The sequence below is a fragment of the Echinops telfairi genome, unplaced genomic scaffold (assembly GCF_000313985.2).
Source record: "Echinops telfairi isolate 266 unplaced genomic scaffold, ASM31398v2 ScPeMD7_18;HRSCAF=68, whole genome shotgun sequence".
Taxonomy (NCBI): domain Eukaryota; kingdom Metazoa; phylum Chordata; class Mammalia; order Afrosoricida; family Tenrecidae; genus Echinops; species Echinops telfairi.
In genome coordinates, this window is record NW_022103915.1 from 28,555,391 (window position 1) to 28,572,376 (window position 16,986).

The 16,986-nt window shown below is 51.9% G+C and overlaps 1 protein-coding gene and 1 pseudogene across 1 annotated transcript in view; one reads left to right on the forward strand and one right to left on the reverse strand.

Moving 5' to 3' along the window:
• Nucleotides 1-402: 402 nt before the first annotated feature.
• Nucleotides 403-16,986, reverse strand: part of LRRC74A (leucine rich repeat containing 74A) — a 37,950-nt gene continuing 21,366 nt past the window's right edge. Inside the window, exons 9-14 of the mRNA XM_004699047.2 lie at nt 16,528-16,722; nt 9,697-9,792; nt 6,748-6,894; nt 4,411-4,518; nt 3,559-3,644; nt 403-460 (exon numbers count right to left, since the gene is read on the reverse strand). Of these exons, the coding sequence (XP_004699104.2) occupies nt 445-460; nt 3,559-3,644; nt 4,411-4,518; nt 6,748-6,894; nt 9,697-9,792; nt 16,528-16,722 (648 nt within the window). The 3' untranslated portion in view covers nt 403-444. The remainder of the gene's footprint in view (nt 461-3,558; nt 3,645-4,410; nt 4,519-6,747; nt 6,895-9,696; nt 9,793-16,527; nt 16,723-16,986) is intronic.
• Nucleotides 12,520-15,361, forward strand: LOC115868706 (annotated as a pseudogene).

The window sequence follows — 16,986 nt, forward strand, 5'->3', positions numbered from 1 at the left end:
CAATAAGGTCCCAGCCTGAAGCCCTGGTCAGCCCTGCGGCCCTTGACATTGGCCTCTGAAGTCTCCGGTCCTTGACCCCCAGCCACTCATCTCTCTGAATTCTCTCCCCTGGACCCAGTTTACAATCACTCTGGCAACTGATGCTGCCCCGGACCTTCTCCCCTCAGCTCTTGCCCGGCAGCCTAGCAACCCCACTGCACCCCAAATTGACCCTACAGATCTCCACAGGGTCAGAAGGAAACCCCCCCCCCAGTGGTCACTAGCACCCCCGGGAAGGGCCACCTGCTGAGCCGAGAACCAAGCCAGACTTTATTTGCTCACGCACAGCCCTGGCCTTGGCAACGGTGCACCGGAAGCTTCTGCCGACTTTTAGCGTTTTTTCCCAGCTGCCGTCCGACTTCCCTTTTGCGTCCAGTGGCGATTTCTTTCCGACCAGACCTGTGGCTATGTTTTCAGGGAACTGTTGGGAAGGTAAGGGGGTCACCGTGAGCACCCATGCAGAACAGGAAGACAGCTTCAGATTCACGCGAGACTTCTATAAACCTCTACAGCCTCTTGGCAGTGGGTGGAACTAGGGCCCGGGTCCCTCTGCGGGGCGTGGTGGTGGTGGTGGGGGTTGGAGTGCGGTTGTATGGGGTTTACACAGTGGGCACAGGTGGAAACTGGTTAGACCTTTGGGAAGGACAATTAAAAGGGGTTTGCTTGTTTGTTTTTCCTTCTGGCAAGTTTTATAATTTTATTATTTACAATTAAACGACATTAGAGTTATGGTATTGTCGTTGAGTCTGTTCACAGCAACAAGCCCACCTACTGATCACATTCTCAAGCCCCCACCCACCTTTCCTGAGCTGCCCCTGCCCTGTTAGCAGAACACACGTTCTGTCCCTGTAAGCCTCCTCTCTACTTTTGAGGGCTGCCCTTGTCACTCGATCCCATATGGATGGTTCTTAAGAGAACACAATGCTCAAGGCAGACTGTCTTCACTAATTTAGCTCAACTATTATTATTTGGTTTTGCTCTGTTTTCCAAATATTTTGTTTTAAGTGAAAGTTTACACAGCAATTCAGGTTTCCATATTATTTGCATCTAATAAGACATCTGGGGACATTTTGATTTCTATTCTAAAGGTTATCTCTCAGGGAAAGAGAGTCACCCAGCCCCTGGCTCCAGCAGTCTTAACTCTACAAAAATCTGAATGTCTGTACTGTAGTTTCTCCCCTTTTGATCAGGATTCGCTAACAAATATCTGATTAAAATACTCAATAACAGTCACTGGGCACCATTCCATTAAAGGTCTCTTGGCAAAAGAGAGTCTTTGTGGGGACAGTTAAAAAATATTTTTTTAATAAAAAATCTTTTAGATTTAAAGTGTAAGTTTCAAAAGTATGCGATGGGTCAATTCCTCGGGGCCTGGTTTAGAGAAACAGTCACGTGTGTGCAAATATTTATGAGGAGCTTTTCAGATGGCGTTGTCGAAACCCACACTTTAGAAAGGGCATGCACATCCCTAACTGAGATTTCAGGAAACCCTGCTGTCCTTCCAGGGTCACCACACAGTCGTGTAAGAGACTGAGAGAGAGCAGAACCCAGCACAGAAAGGTCAGGTAAGCTACAGAGGAACATGACCGTGTGATCTCACTGCCGGTAGATAAGAGGCTCTGCATGTGTGTGTGTGTGTGTGTGTATGTGTGTGCTTATTACCTATGATTATACACACATGCATGCACTTGCATGCACGCAGAGCCTCTTCGTAGGTAATAAACACACACGTCCTGTGAGCCTGCTGCTGGCTACGTGGTGTTCTAAATGCCTTCTGGGCATTAACCCATTTAACCCTCCAACAGCTCAGTGTCGTGGATGCTATGTCAGCCCCACCATACAGAGGAGGCGGCTGGCCCTGGGAGGCTGGGCCACCCGCCCACGGCTCCTCAGCAGGGGAGGCTTGATGGGAATTTGGGGGTTCTGTACTCTAGCCCTTGTTTTCAATCCTTCTCTGGCTTCGTTTCTCACTTCTCCACCCACATGCACATGCGCCCGCGGACACATTTGATTGAAGCGCACGGGAAGAAGTACGACAAAGCACATGTGAGCGCCTGGGGGAGGGAGCACGGGCTGTGGGGGGAGAGAAGGGGACCTCCAATGTTTCTCCTTGCTGTACCCTTTCATGAACAGAGACTCCTGGGAGCCACAAGGAACAACACCGACTCTGGCATAAATCTCACAGTTCAAATGAGACCCCTGCTTTCAGACAGCCAGCCGCTGTAGGGGCCATACCAACTGCCCGCCCAGATCTGAGATTTAGGGGTCCCGGCCTCAGTTCTGCCTTTGAACGGAGGCTCCTCGGCCTCACCTGTACCACTGTACCACTTTCAGGTAGGCAGGAGGGGGTACAGGAAAGAGGCACCTGAGCAGCACAAAGTGGTGTTGGGGGTAGCTTGGGGGGCTCCCTTTTATCTGAATGGCAGTGTCACCCTGAGGGACCCCAACAAGTGCCTGTCACTTTACGTGTTTGCCCCACATGACCGTCACTAACCCTTTTGAGTGCTACCGTCATGATCCCATGCCAACACAGGGCGTGGGGCTCAGATCAGAAAGCTCACAGCCACACTTCTCTTAGCAGTAATAGGGCAGGGCCTCTTCCTATGACTAGCCCTTGGCCGTCTGTGCCTCCTCCACTGAAAGACATCCAGAGAGGCAGAGGTATGGGGAGTAGGGATGTAGGGCAGGGGGACCTGGTGGGAGACCCCTGCCCCCTCCAGCCTGTACTAGGGTGTCAGACAGCTGGTGGCAGGAAGGAGGCACAGGGGTGGGCTGTGGGGCCACATGGACCCGGGCCAATGACCAGTGTTGCCCTTTTCCAGAGACGGGACTCCAGTGCTACAGCTCAGCGTCCTCCGCCGCCGCCGAGTGGGGGGATTCCAGTAGGGGTGATCATGGGGCGCTGCGGGGTCGGGTCCCCCTGCTGGTGACAGCAGACCCCTTGCCACATGTGAGGGCACCATGGGGGCTGGCTGTTGTGGTTCCTGCTCTGCTGGCTTTTCCATCTCATCAAGGCCATCCACGTTACCTCCTCCCAAACCACAGCAGAGCTCAATGGCCTTTAGGTCTCCAAGGCCACCAAGCCAGCCTACACTCACGACTTTGTCCTTGCTGCCCTCTGTCTGGGGAGTCACCCCTCTTGTCTAGGTCTGTCTGCCCTGCCAGACTCGGGCGAAACAGCTCACCTCCCACCCAACTGTTGGCTCCTCTTTGGGCTATTGTTGCACATGACCAGCCCGCCTTCCCAAGACTCCCTCCCCCAGGCGTGAGTCCTGGGCTGTGGCTCCCTCTGTCCAGCACATGGCTGGGGCTCACTAGTTCTGCTAAATGAGGGCATTCAAGAGGAGAAGGTGAGTACCCATCGGGGCCCAACGTGGGAGCCCGGAGAAGGCAGCCACTTGCCGCAGGGCTGGGGGAGGCCCTAATGAGCTCAGGCCGGCGTAGCCAAGCCCTTTGTACAGAGACCATGCCCGAATGGCCAGGAGATCGGTGGGGGACAGCTAGCGGGCCTGGGCTGACCTGAGGTTCACCATGCCTGTACTCTTCTCATCCAGCTTCTTTACCAGCTCCCGGATTTGGTGTCGGTTCATCGGCACCTTGTTTTGCTGAGGAGGGAGTGGAACGTGTGCAGTTAATGGGGCGTTCTGTCCAACCGCTCTTTGGTGGGCCTCGCTCTCACGGACACACACGAGTGCCTCGCATGAGTTGGCACCATGGTTGACAACCAAGGGCCCAGAGGAGACCGAACAGGGAACAGGATGAGGCCCTGCCCCTGTGTCCCTGCCCGATTCCAGAAGGTCTCCCTTCTGTGACCATCACTCAGGGCAAAGGAGACCAGAGGTCAGTGAAGTGGGTGGCCTGGCGAGGTTCATCCTCTCTTCCTGTTCCCTTCCCCTGGCCGACTCTCCTCCCCATGGGCATGGACACTGAGTGGTCAGTCTAGCTTTGTCTGGACCCAGGCAGACTTTCCCCTTCCGGGTCCCCTTCCTGCGGGTCCAGCTTTCTTCTGGGGCTTCTCTGAGGGCCCTCTTTACGAGTGCCTTTCCAGGGCCTCCGGACGTGGGGCAGGGAACAATGCTCGGGCCACAGGTGGGAAACCCGCGGCTTTGCGATGTGGCCTCCCTCCCTTTCTTACCTGCCCAGTAAACACATGGGAGGAGGACCTATGAAAGGAAGCCTGCATGTCTTCAGGTAGCATCTTGGGGCATCAAACTAGGGGTGTCTCTGGTTTCTGGCTTCCCTCCTGGCCAGATAAATGAGGTGAGCTGTCCATACGGCCAGTCCCTGGAGGCGTGCACTCTCTCTCCCTCTCTCACATGCACTGCCCAAGCACAGCAGGACCCCCGCCCAAGCACAGAAGGACCAACATACCTGCAGCATCATCTTCCTGAACTGCCCCACTGACATCTTCACCGCTCCAGAGGGGCTCAAAGTCTTGAAAAAGTCCAGGATGGTGATCTTTTGCTGGTCCGCGTAGCTCTGAGAAAAGGAAAGGCCAGGAGTAAACCCTTGATCTTGCAACGACTCTAACAACTCCCACTGCCTGTCCAATGGTCACCCCAGCGCCCAGACCAGAAAGGCTGAGGAGGTCGTAAGAAAACTTGAGTCTCCCGTACGCTAGCCCTTGTGTAGTATGAAGACCCCAGCCCGGCTCAGGGTATAGCTTTGCTGCACATCTTGATGGTCCTTCTGCTTTCTCTTTACTTATTGTTATTTTTAATACGTGTATCATATCGTTCCATAGTTTAATCGCATCGAGCAGAATTGTACAATTGCTACCACAATCTGTTCCTTGTGTGTGTGTTTTTAAAAACCAGTTTTATTGACGTACAATTCATTTTGGCGTACAATTCAATGGTTTGAATATATTATTTAAAGAGTTGTGTAATCATCCCCATAATCCATAGTAGATCATTTTATTTTTTACTCATTATTATTAGCTCCACATTACCGCCCCCCAGCACGTTTCTCCCCCAGAGTCTCTGGTGGCACTTCGGTTAGCAGCTGAGCCACCGGAAGTTCCCCGTAGATGCCCTGCTCACATGGAACTGCCAGGGGTTAGCCCCAGGGCCTCTGCTCTTTCCCCCCACCCTTGCATATTGACTCTCACCCTTCTGGGATGACCCCAAACCTACGTGTCCAGCTCTTCTTCCTGACCACCAGCTGACCGCCCATGCCGGCAGTGCAGTGATATCACCATCCAGCCTATCCAAAGCGAGCCTGATTCAGCTCGGCTCTACAAGGTGTGCTGGGTGCTGTGGGGTACCCTGTGAGGGAGCCCTCAACCCCTCTCTCCTTCCTCCCAGTGGGGGCTGGACCCTCGCTACTGGGGGTTGGCATGAGATGGGACTGGCCAAGCAGTGTGTGAGACACAGGTGTGAGGCTTGGAGAGAGTCTGGGCCGCAGAGTGTGGGCTTGGGGAGCCGTGCCGGTGGGCGGTTCCTGGCTGTGGCAGAAGCAGCCATTTTGGCAACAGTTTTGGGTGTCTTATAAACAAGTTTCCCGCTTGCTTCCAGATGATGTTCTCTTACTTATTAAAAACCCTGGATATTCCTTGGCCTTCTAGAACTTAGCACACACAACCTGCAGGGGCTCCTCTCTCTGGCCCTGGAACCGGAGGCATAGAGTTGGGTGGTCGGAGCAGGGAGCTGACTCAGAGGCCCAGACCTGCCGAATCAAATCAGCATTCTCACAGCAAACTCCCCATTCCTGGTCTGCAGCCCGGGGTGGGGGTGGGGAGCTGTGAGCTGCTCTCCCAGGTGAAGGTGGTCATCCTGGAAGCGCTGGGACAGCCCTTTCAGCTCTAGTGCTCTCTGGTTCATTATCCTCATTCTTGCTTCTGCCTCCCACCACTCACAGAAACCACCCAGCCAAAGATGCTAGCCAGGTCCAAGTTACCTAGGCAACGCAGGACTCAGGTACCCTCATTAGCTGCAGCCACCAAACACCTAGCTCAACCCTAGGAGTGTCCAGGAGTCCTAGCCCAGGGTTGGGAAGAGCTTGCGTGTACAGGTTGCTGACCATGAACCCTGGTGGTGCAGTGGTTCAGTGCTTGGCTGCTTAACCCAAAGGCTGGTGGTTCAAAGCTGCCTGTGTCTCCTCGGGAGAAAGGCCTGGGAACCCACTTTTGTCAAGATCCCAACCAACTAGCCTCCCCTCCCCCACCCGCCCCCCAGTCCATTCTGACACAGGCTGGCACCCTACGACACAGTACAATCCTTTCTGGGGTTGTTGCCTTCACAGAGACTGACCACCTCATCTTTCTCCCATGGAGGGGCTGGTGGGCTTGAACTACCCACCTTCCAGTGAGTAGTTGAGCCCTTAGCCACCAAGCCTGCAGGGCTCCTTTCTGTACGGATCCCAGCTTAGGGGACCCAATGGGAGTTCTACTCTGTTGCACTGAGGTGCCGTGGGCCAGAACTGAGCCCATGACATCTTGCAGGTAACAAAATTGTACACGGGGGCACTGTCTGCTCCGGCGCCTTGCCTTTGGTAGGTGGTACATTTGGTATGTGGTGGAGCCAGGGGGGTGGGGTGGAGGGCAGGGTGGGGGGCTGTTGCAGACCCCCTGAACCAACCAGTTTTCAGCTCTTCTCCTCATGGAGTGGAGAAGTCTGGGTGGAGGGGCGCTCTGGGTGGCCGATGGGGTGTCACAGGTCAACTCTCAGCAGGAGGCCTGGGGGCTGGGAGAGGAAGGTAGAGGCTCACCTGGATCAGCTTCATGGGGTTTGTCCACAGGTAGGCAGTTTTCTTGGCGGAGAGGCCTTGCACTGACTTGTAGATCACGTCCAGCTGGGGGTGAATGGCATACACCCCGTCCAGGGTTCTCACGAACTGCTCAGATACCTGCACATTCTGCGGTGGGGAGGGAGGGGAGCTGTCACGGGAAGGGTCCTGCTCCTGCCACTGTTCCACCTTCCCGCTGCTCCCAGGGGTGGGCGTGGGGGGCTTCCACCCCAGCCAGAGTCTGAGTATTCCTTCTCTTTGAGTTTGCTGGGTGGGGGTGGGGGGGGGTATGATTTGACTTGGCAGCTCTGGGCATGCTTTGGGGCAGATGTACTCATCTGGTGACCCTGTGGCACACGGTCAGCTCAGCTCTGTTCTTCCTCAGGTGGCCACAGACAGGCTGTAACTTTGACAAACCTGCTGACACCACGTGAGTGCTGGTCTTCAGAGCAAGGGCTCTGGGGGAGGTGGCAGCCTATTCCAACCATCCCGCTGTGGCCCAGCATGAACTGGGAAGTCCTCTTTTGGAAGTGTCCTCCAAGCTGGCTTACAGGTCCCAGGAAGAGCAGACTCTGTGACAGCCTGATAACCCCTGGCTCAACTAACCTCGTCCACGGGCTTCCTCCCTTGGAGGTCCCTCTGGGTAGCGTTTGGCTTCTCAGAGAAATATCCAGGCTTAAGGGCTGAAGTCCTACTCCCCTGTCGATGTTGTAGAGAACCGGCTCTAGAGAGCCAGGTAGGGCGGCGGCAGAGCCCTTGACAAAAGGGAAGAAGCCAATCCAGACCTCCTTCTGCAGATGGGCCTGCTGTGTGGCAGTGTGATCATAGCTCAGGGTTCATACGCCATCTAGTGTCGACACAGCACCACTTCAGAGTGTCCCCAAGCGCCCCAAGGCAGTGTCTGGTCTGAGCAGCCAGCCTGCCCTGCAGGGAAAGAAACCACTGCCCCCAGACTGAGGCTCAGAGGCAGGGTGGACCCGGGGGAGGGAGGTGGAGAGAGGCTCTCAGAGGAGAAAACACAAGGTCCGGGTAGAGGAGGCACAAAGTTGTGTGAAAAGCAGGCGTTTTCCGTCAGGCTTTCGAATACGGGAGGGCTTCAGAAAGGTCGTGCAACTTGGTGGGGGCTAGCCCAGAGATGATGAGGGAGTGCTTGGACACTTGCCCTTCGGGGCTGGATAGCAAGAGCAGTACAGGTGCCTCCCATGCCCCGCTGCCTCCACTTGGCCCTGGTTCGCCACGCCCTTTGCCACAGAAGAGGAGGGGCCAGTGCAGGACACGGGGCCTGTTGCTGGCTCCTGGGCCTGGGCCTTTATGCAGAAGCATCTTCACGAACATTCCTAACCATCTTGTCACCCATCTTCTTACTCGGCTTTTATGTGGGATTGGCGGGTGGCCTGGAATGACCGACTGTCTTAGTGGGTCACACGAGGGAGCAGGCCACAAAGCCTACAGCGCCCACGACTGTAGCAAGTCAGACCGGAGACCCCACTGCTTCAAGCTGGCTCTCCTCCCAACGAGACGCAATTATTTAAAGGGGGTTTCGGGGTGACTCCGCAAAGGGGCACTCACCCACTCGGCTGGGGCTTGGGATAGGAGCTAGGAGGTGTGACCAGTCTCTCGGACTGCATAGAATCGCAGCTGGTGCCCACACCACTTGAAACTCAAGTGCACGTTACCGCTGTGATCTAGAAATTCCTCAAGCCAGCCATGCAGTCTGGACGAAGTGTGCTACAGGTCGGTGTGGACCTCTATGTCCTGGCAGACGGCTACTTCTGTCCTCAGCCAGGACCTAGAGGGGACTCAGTTGTTTTTCTTTGGCGATCATAGCTTTCTTGAAACAAAATTCGCCCATTAAAAACACGTTTTTTAAGTCGGTGTGAAAAATCCCATCATCTTCTCATTCCGCGTTCCGTGAACTCTGTGAGCCGTCTGGTCTAGACGCACATTTCACTTCTGGTTCCGCTTCAGGGAGCTTGAGGTCAAGTCTTCAAAACACCACCGAAATCGCCAGGCAGTAAAGTCTTTTCAACCAAACTTCCTATTTGTCTCAATGGACCGTAGGGATGACTGCACAACCCCTTTTTAATATGTTTAGACTATCGAACTGCGTGAGATGGGAAGTATCTTGTCAACCAAACTATTAAAATTACAAAATCCAAACTATAAGAAGCACAAGCATCCTATTTGTCTGGGCAAAACCCTGCAGGAGGGCCGGGACACTGCCTGGTTGGGGAACTCTGCCCAGGAGGAGCCCTGGGTCCACTCCCTGTCCGCTGGGCACCTAAGTCCCTAACCTCTCTGCTTGTTTCCTCTTATGGAGAAATGAGGAGCAGGGCGGGGCCTGCCTTTCCGAGTGCAGAGCTCCAATGAGCAGACGGGCATGACATCCCCGACGGGGTGGGGGATGTGTAGGGCATAGTCATCACCAGCTTCTACCTCTGTGGTCACTTAAGGCCCAGGAAGCAAGTCCCTGGCAGTAGCCTGACCTCCCCCCCTTGGCGTCCCCCCTTCATCAAGGTTAAGGCTTTGTCACCCTCCCATGCTGTTCTGAGTACCATAGGCCAAGTGATGAAAGGGAAACACAAGAAGGTGTCTGCTCTGGCACTTCAAAAATCTCGTGATTCCGAAAGGATTGGGGACCGCAGGTGGCTGCATTGACTCATCTTTCGGGGCCCTCCTGCTGTTCTGTCTCCTCAGACCCATCCCCAGAGGGGGTTCGTGTCTTGGGACCTGTTCCGTTGGCTCACACTGCCACGTTTTTAACTAAGTAGCTCTCTCTAGCAACAGGACCCTGGAGAAGGCAGAGTAGTGCCCCGAAGAGCAGCTTTCTCACGGAGTGCTGGTGGGCGGGCCTGGGGGCGGGCAGGGTGCTAGCCCTGGCAGGCTGCGGGGGCCATGACACGGTGCCACTTTCTGCCTTTGGTGACGTACGGAAATGTCGAGCTCCTCCATCCTGGACTTGGGGTTCTTCTTGATGGCCAAGATGAGAAACACAGCTCCCTCCATGCTCAGGGGGTTCAGAAAAAGCTGCGGGAGGAGAGACGAGACAGGGGGAGGTTGCTCAGACCATGGCTTCTTCTCCCCCACCAGACCACCATCGCTGCCTGCCTTCCAGACGTCTCTGTAAGCTCTTAGCTCCCTGTTCGTTCTTCCATCCATCCATCTACCCACCCACCTACCTCACTGCTCATTCATCTAGCAAACACAAGTGGGGCCTGCCAGGTGCCCACCACTGGGTGAAAGCCCTGGGGCTCACAGACAGTCAGAAGGTCTTGCATTCAGATGGCGTACATTGTAGCAGAAGCAAAGGTGTCAGAAGTGTGACCATAGCAGTACGGGGTACACCTGGGTCACAATGGAAGCAAGGAAAGGGGCACCCAGCACAGGGGGGGGAGAGCTGTGTAAGTTAAGCCTTGGGGGACTCAGGGGATTGATCAGGTCTAAAGAAGGGAGGGGTGTGGGGTGGGCGGAGCATGTCAGAGGCGAGACTAAGACATCCCTGAGAAGAGGGCTGCACAGGAGGAAACATCCGGAGGCATTGGGGCAGCCGGCAGATAATCTGTGAGGCAGGAGCAGAGAGAATGAGGCCCAAGCTGGGGATTAGGAAGTTGTTCCTGCAGTGCTGGAGCTGCCAAGGGCTGGAACCCCAGGGGACATGGAATCCCGTGGCTCTGCTGACTCGCTTCTCGGCCTAGCACCGCCTTCCCAACCACTTGGTGCCTGCTGCCCAGAGCATCAAGCTGATGATGGCAGACATAATTCAGTTACATTGCCGTATCTTATCATGCGATAGCCATTTTGACCCATTTTAAAGTTGTTTCCATGAAAAAAAAAAGGGCGAGGGGAAAATACACGTGAAGGTTTTATGTTTCACTTTGTTATTGTTGTTGCTAGTTTTTGGTTTTTACTGTATAGGAAATCCAGGATAGGTCAATCTCCGGAGAGAGTAACTGGATGAATGGTTTCCCAGGGGTCTGGCAGGGGAAACTGGGTGGGGGAAGAGAGGGGGAGAATGGGGAGCTAATCACAGTGAGAACAAGAACAAATAAGGTGTTCTAAAACCAACTGTGGTGATGATTGTACAACTCTTCTAGATGTGACGGAAGGACCACATTGTAAGATATGTGAATGACATGCTAACAAAACTGTTAGAAATCAAAGAAAGCCTGCCGTGAGCACTGTGCTCTTTGGAGGATGAGCAAACAGGATCTAATAGACCACATGATGACGACCACGGGAAAGATGAGAGAGGAAGGGGAGGAGCAGTTAGCACCTGCTAGGCACGGAGGGCGAGTCTGGGAAGGAGGGGCAAGGCCCCACAACTTGCAAAACACATCCGCCACTGAACGCCTGTCGGGCCAGTGTCTGAGTCCTACTGTGTGGATTCTCCAGAGAAGGGAATTTAAAAAGTGAAAAAAGTGGAGGATTTAACAGGAGATTGTTACTGATTCCATTTCTTGAGATGAACTTCGTAATGTATACATAGTATGTTTCTTAAAAAAACCCCAAAAAACCCTCTGGCGTCCTGATCCCTCAAGCCTACACGGTGATTTGAGTGGCTTAAAAAAAAAGAGGAAAAGTAAAATTGAAAGACACTTGGAGCCTTCAGTGACAAACAAGTTCATCTCAACAAACAAGCAAAAAAAAAAATAGTGTGTGTGTGGGGGAATTAAATGAAACAAAAACAAAAATCTTGGCTTTACTGGCCACTGAGGGCAAACCACTCCTAGCCGGGGCTAGTCTCTCTTCTCTGAGTTATGCCTGGCCCCATCCACCCAGGCTGGAATTCTCCAGGGCCCCTGGCCATCAGATGGTGGGCTGGTCTGAGTTGGTCACTGTGTTCTGTCCACCAGCCAGAACACAATTCCATCCTGTCACCTTGCCAATTCCAAGGTGGCTGTCCTCTCTGACAGCTGGCTCGTCTTTACGAACTACGAACTCTCTTCTTCTTCTACCAAGTGCCCTTGTCTGGGATCCCCGGAGTCCTTCCCACCTGAGGGGACAGGATGTCAGAGCAAGTCAGGTTGAGCTGGCTTCCTTCCGCCTCTTACTTATTGTGTGACCCAAGCAAGTCCTAGCCTGCTTTCTCATCAGACAAGTGCCGCTGACAGAACCCACTCTGTGGGCTTGGGCCGTGAATCAAGAGGCAAATGGTAGGCGCCCCCGGAAAGGAGGACTATTCACTGAAGTCCTTATCGAGCCTGCCTCTGTTTCCCAGCTGCCCGGAAGCCGCTTTATGAGTAACCAGCACCACAAAGCGAATGAATTTACCATGAGACAGGCCCATGCTCATATTTAATATTTAACAAATATTCACTGGGCATTTAATAAATATGCACTAGGCACCGAGTCAGGTACCCTGGTGGTGTCGTGGCTTACGTGTTGGGTTGTGAATGGCAGGGTCAGCGGTTCAAACCCACTATCTGCTCCATGGGAGAAAAATGAGGCTTTCTGCTCCTTTACAGATTTACAGCCTCTACACGGCCTAGAGTAGATCAAGCCACTAGTGTGTGTGTGTGTGTGTGTGTGTGTGTGTGTGTGTGTGTGGTGGTGGGGTGTGGGTGGTTGTTAAATGAGGCCATGTACCCTAGGACAGCAGGTGGTGTTACTTGACACTGCCCCCTGTCCAGCCAGCCCTGAGAGAGAGGCACATCCCCTGGTGGTGTGAGGGGGTGGGGAAGTGGGCAGAGAACTGGGATCTTCCGTGGGAAGGGGGAGCGTGCAGTTCCTGCCCCAGACAGCAGGGAGGTGGTGATGGCCACAGTATGGAAGGTCTCCGGAAGAGCAACACCTCCGAGACAGCAGGTCAATCCAACTGAGCAGCTCCGGGCACACACCACTCCTATTGCGGAACAAGCTTCCTCCTTCTCAGAAAGTGAGGCGTCTCAGGGCCCATCTGACAGCAGAGGCAGCCCAGCACAGCGCCGTCTTATAGGAAACATTTGAAAGACTTCTCTTCGGAAGTTACATGGGGCAGAAAAGCCCTGGAGTTTCTACTGTCCTTGCGATGTCTCTTCCAACTCCCATCTCTCAGACTCGCACTGGACAGGGCACTGTCATTGCCCACGTGGAGCCTTACAGCGGGCCAGGACAGGCACAGGGGGAGTACAGGGGCTTCAGACACGAACCAGGACAAATTCCGGCCGTTCTCAGCAAGGCACAACCAGGCCCCAGTATGTGCAGGCCTCTGAGGGACAGCGGGCACTTTGCTCAGCAACCAAGTGTTTATACCGATTGCTTCAGGAGACACGCAGACAGACCACTTCCGGACCTCCCTGACAGCCGCATCACTACCCCAAACGGTGGGATAACAGCGCCTGCGACCCTTACATCTCAGACAGCAAAGATAGACGAACCCCGTTGAAAAGAGAAATAAGCCGGATGGAAAAGAGTGTTGCAGAGAGAAGAAAGAACAGGTCAGATGCCGGGAAATCGAGTGCTGTCCTGGGAAATCAAACTCCAACTCAAGCAGAAGAGCAAAAAACGCTGAAGGATCTTTATGCAGATAAGAGTGTGACCAAAAAAAAAAATATATATATATATATATATATATATATATATATATATACATACATACATATATATGCATACATATGGACTTGCCTAAAAATCAGGTAGATTTCTTTTTAATTTAATGGAGTGTTGCAAAAGGTAGAAAATGAAGCTTTTTATCTAGGCTTTTGCAACTTAGAGATCAGTATCTTCTACAAGAACTCAGGTGAGAGAGGATAAAGGGGAAATGACCTCCAGGAGGCTTCTGTCTTAATTAGAAGCTCGGTGAAAAGTGAGCAGACTCAGGCGCAGGCCATGAACTTTCCGCAGTCCGAATTGTCTGCATTAACAAGTCAGAACTACCACAATAGCAGCCAAAATGAAGATTGGGTGAACTGACTTTTTAAAAACATGAATACATTTACCCTCAAGGTTTGCTTTTCTTACTGTTTCTTTGAATTCACCTTTTGAGGAATGAGTGTGTCCAAGTCCTTGTTTCTGCTCATAACTTCAACTTATCAATGCACCAGAAAAATCAGTGTGTAAGTAAGTGTGTAAAGTATGCATTCTGATCACGTATACTTATTCTATGGCCAGGCCTTGTAAATGGGTCATTAAAGTTTATTGGACTTGAGAGTGGGTTTCTTTTAGAGTGCTTTTGAGCCTAGGGTAATAATAATAAAAATAATAATAATAATAATAATTTTTAGGGTAATTATTTTTGAGGCCTTGTCCTAAAAGGCACAGAAGGTACATGAATGGAGTTGTGATTTTGTAAGTTTTTCATTAGAATGCAAAGAGAACTACTTAAAAGTTTGGTAGTATTAATGACTTAAAAGTTTGATGGTTTTAAGTTGTCTTTGATTATTTTAGAAATGGTGATTTTCTACAAATATATAAGAAATAGTGTTTTGATTTTATATTCTCTACGCAGTTGAATTATCCATTACTTATTCTGTTGTGCTACAATAGAATGGGATGTTTACAGGCCCTTAAAATGTTCGGGGATAAAGAAACAACAACTTTCTGAACATGCTTACCAGAGTTTTTTCAGGAGGATTTCATAACTAATTTAATGTAGGATTTATCAGAGTCCAAGGATAGTATAGTTTTTAGTGCAATTTTATATTAGAGACTCTTGTAATGAAGTGAATGGTACCTTTATAGAAGTGACTGCCTTTATATTTTTATAGCTCATCTTTATAAATTCTAATGTTGAGTTTTGATTATTTAAAATATTTATGTAGTTGATTTAGTAAAAAAAATTAATATTTTGCAAACCAGAGTATCATTTTTGTATTATGGAAAGTAAAGTTTTCAGATGGGCTAATATTGGAATTGTACGTTTCTGGTATGCTGTTTCTCTAAAGTTCAAAAATACTGGCAGGACTCCGTGTTTAACTTCTGCCTTCCGGTTTGTATGCACGTTGAATCCTTCGGCACAGCGACTGTGTGTTCCTGTTACAGTATGTTTCATGTTGTCTTCGATGGAATGAAAGGACATTTGATTAAAATAAAATGTCCAGCCTCAGAAGTCCACCAGGGCAGTCCTACTCTGGCCTACAGGCCACTGTGGGAATGGACGGGAGGGCAGTTGGGTTTGTTTGTTTTTTTGGCATCAACGATATGAGAAAGCTACAAAATGTCCAAGGAAAAATGGAATTAAAAGACAATGGAATGCTCCCATTGTTTTAAAGCCCCTCCGATGTCCAGCAGTGGTTACAAGTTGGACTGTAATCCAAAGGGTCACAGTTTGAAACCACCAGCTGCTCTGAGGGAGAAACAGGGCTTTCTAACCCCGTAAAGTTACAGTAGGACACACAGGGGCAGTTCTACTCTGTCCTATTGAGTCACTATGATTAGGCGTCAAGTTTGGTCTTTCAGCCGCCTGCTAAGTGCTTCTCACGGCCACCAAGTCGATGCGGACCAAGCACAACCCTACAGGACAGGGTAGAACTGCCGCTGAGGTTTTCTGAGTCTGTAAATTTGTATAGGACTAAAAAGCCTCATCCTCTTCCCTCCGAGTGACTGGTGGTTTTGAACTCCCAGCCTTGTAGTTAACGGCTTGATGTGTCACCTGCTATGCCTCCAGGGCTCCTGCTAGGTGCCAGTGGTATATAATAAAGGGAAAAACCAAGCAGAGTCTTTTTGTTCTTATGAAGCTTTCACACGATGGGGCGAGGTTTGACATCACTCAGTGAGGGCCCTTAGAAAGTGCAGGAAGGTCTGCCTGAGCAGAAAGCCTAGCCCAGGGGACTCCAGAGGGACCCCGCAGCATAGCTGTGGGAGCTGCGTTCTGACAGCGTAGAGCAGACAGTAGAGGGAGTGCTGGAAGAGGAAGCAGCCTGGGCTGAGGCCACAGTGGGCTAAAGACAGTGGTAGGAAGGAGGAGATGAAGAGATCAGGGAAAGCCTGGGGTAAACGGAGGCTGAAGCGGCATCCAGAGAACTGGACTTGAACAGAAACAGCAGCAGTAATGGGAAGCTTAAGGCTGGAAGATGGAGGGAGAGGCAGGGTCAGATTTGGGTTCACACAGGTGCCCTGGCTTCAGGTGGCCCTGATGGGGGAAGGAAGACCAGCTAGGAGATGGTGACCTTGAGTGAACAGCAGGGAGTTGAGAATATAGACATATAGAAAGAATGAGACCGATTCTCTGAGGAGTCCTTCTTCAATCAATATCCGGCAAAATCACCTTGCTGTCTGTGTTAGTCCGGGTAGACTAGAGAAACAAATTTAGGGAGACTCCTATGTGTCAAGAAAGAGGTTTATATTCAAGAGCCATTGACTATTGAGAAAACATCCCAGCTCAGTCCAGATCAAGTCCATACGTCCGTTATTAGCCCATATGTCTAATACCAGTCTGTAAAGCCCTCTTCTGACTCACACAACACATGCAATGACGCCAAATGCAGGAAGATCACAGGCCAGTGGGTGGAAAGTCTTGTGGATCCAGTGGCAGTGGAAGCATCTCCGCTCCGGTGTGGGTCTCCACCTGGCTCATCCAGCTCCAGGGCTCTAGTGTAGCTCCCCGTGTCTTGTCAGCAGGAATACCAACCAGAGTGTGTGTGTGTCCCGCCTCCAGTGAGCTATTTATCTCTGTAGCGCCTCCAAATGAGGTCATCAAGCAGTGACCTGATGGACAGGCTAGACTCCACCCCTTCGCTCTTAATAGTCTCAAGTTGGCACCAGATGATGTCACCACGACACCGTCTCCACTCCAACACGTATGCATGTACGCGCACACTCTCATGCACACGTACGAAAGACTACCTTCAGGACACTGAGGGTTTCGTTGAACTCCAGTCCTCTGCTGATCTTGGACGCTCCATCGTTGGAGATGTCATTGCTGCTGACATCGATGTAGATCAGGGAGCTGTTGAGCCGGATGACCTCCCCTAGGGCCTGAGCCCCTTCATTGCCAAATCCATTCATGGAGAGGTCCAGTATCCTCAGGGTCACATTGGCCTCCAGAGAGAGGGGAGAACAGCGCTGGCATTAAAGTTGCATGTGGCTTCTCCATCCACACTGGCCCGACTTCTGCCCCCTGCTGGTGCCCAGACTGGGCACTCTCTGGGAGAGGCAGCCGGTCAGATCTTTCCAGCTGCCTCCCAGCTGCACTCAGAGCCCGAGGACAGGGATCCCCTTTTTGCTGGGCATTCCTTATCCCCTAGGATGCCACCACCCAGGCCCCAGCAAGGTTAATCTACCTGGATAGGATTTATACTAAAC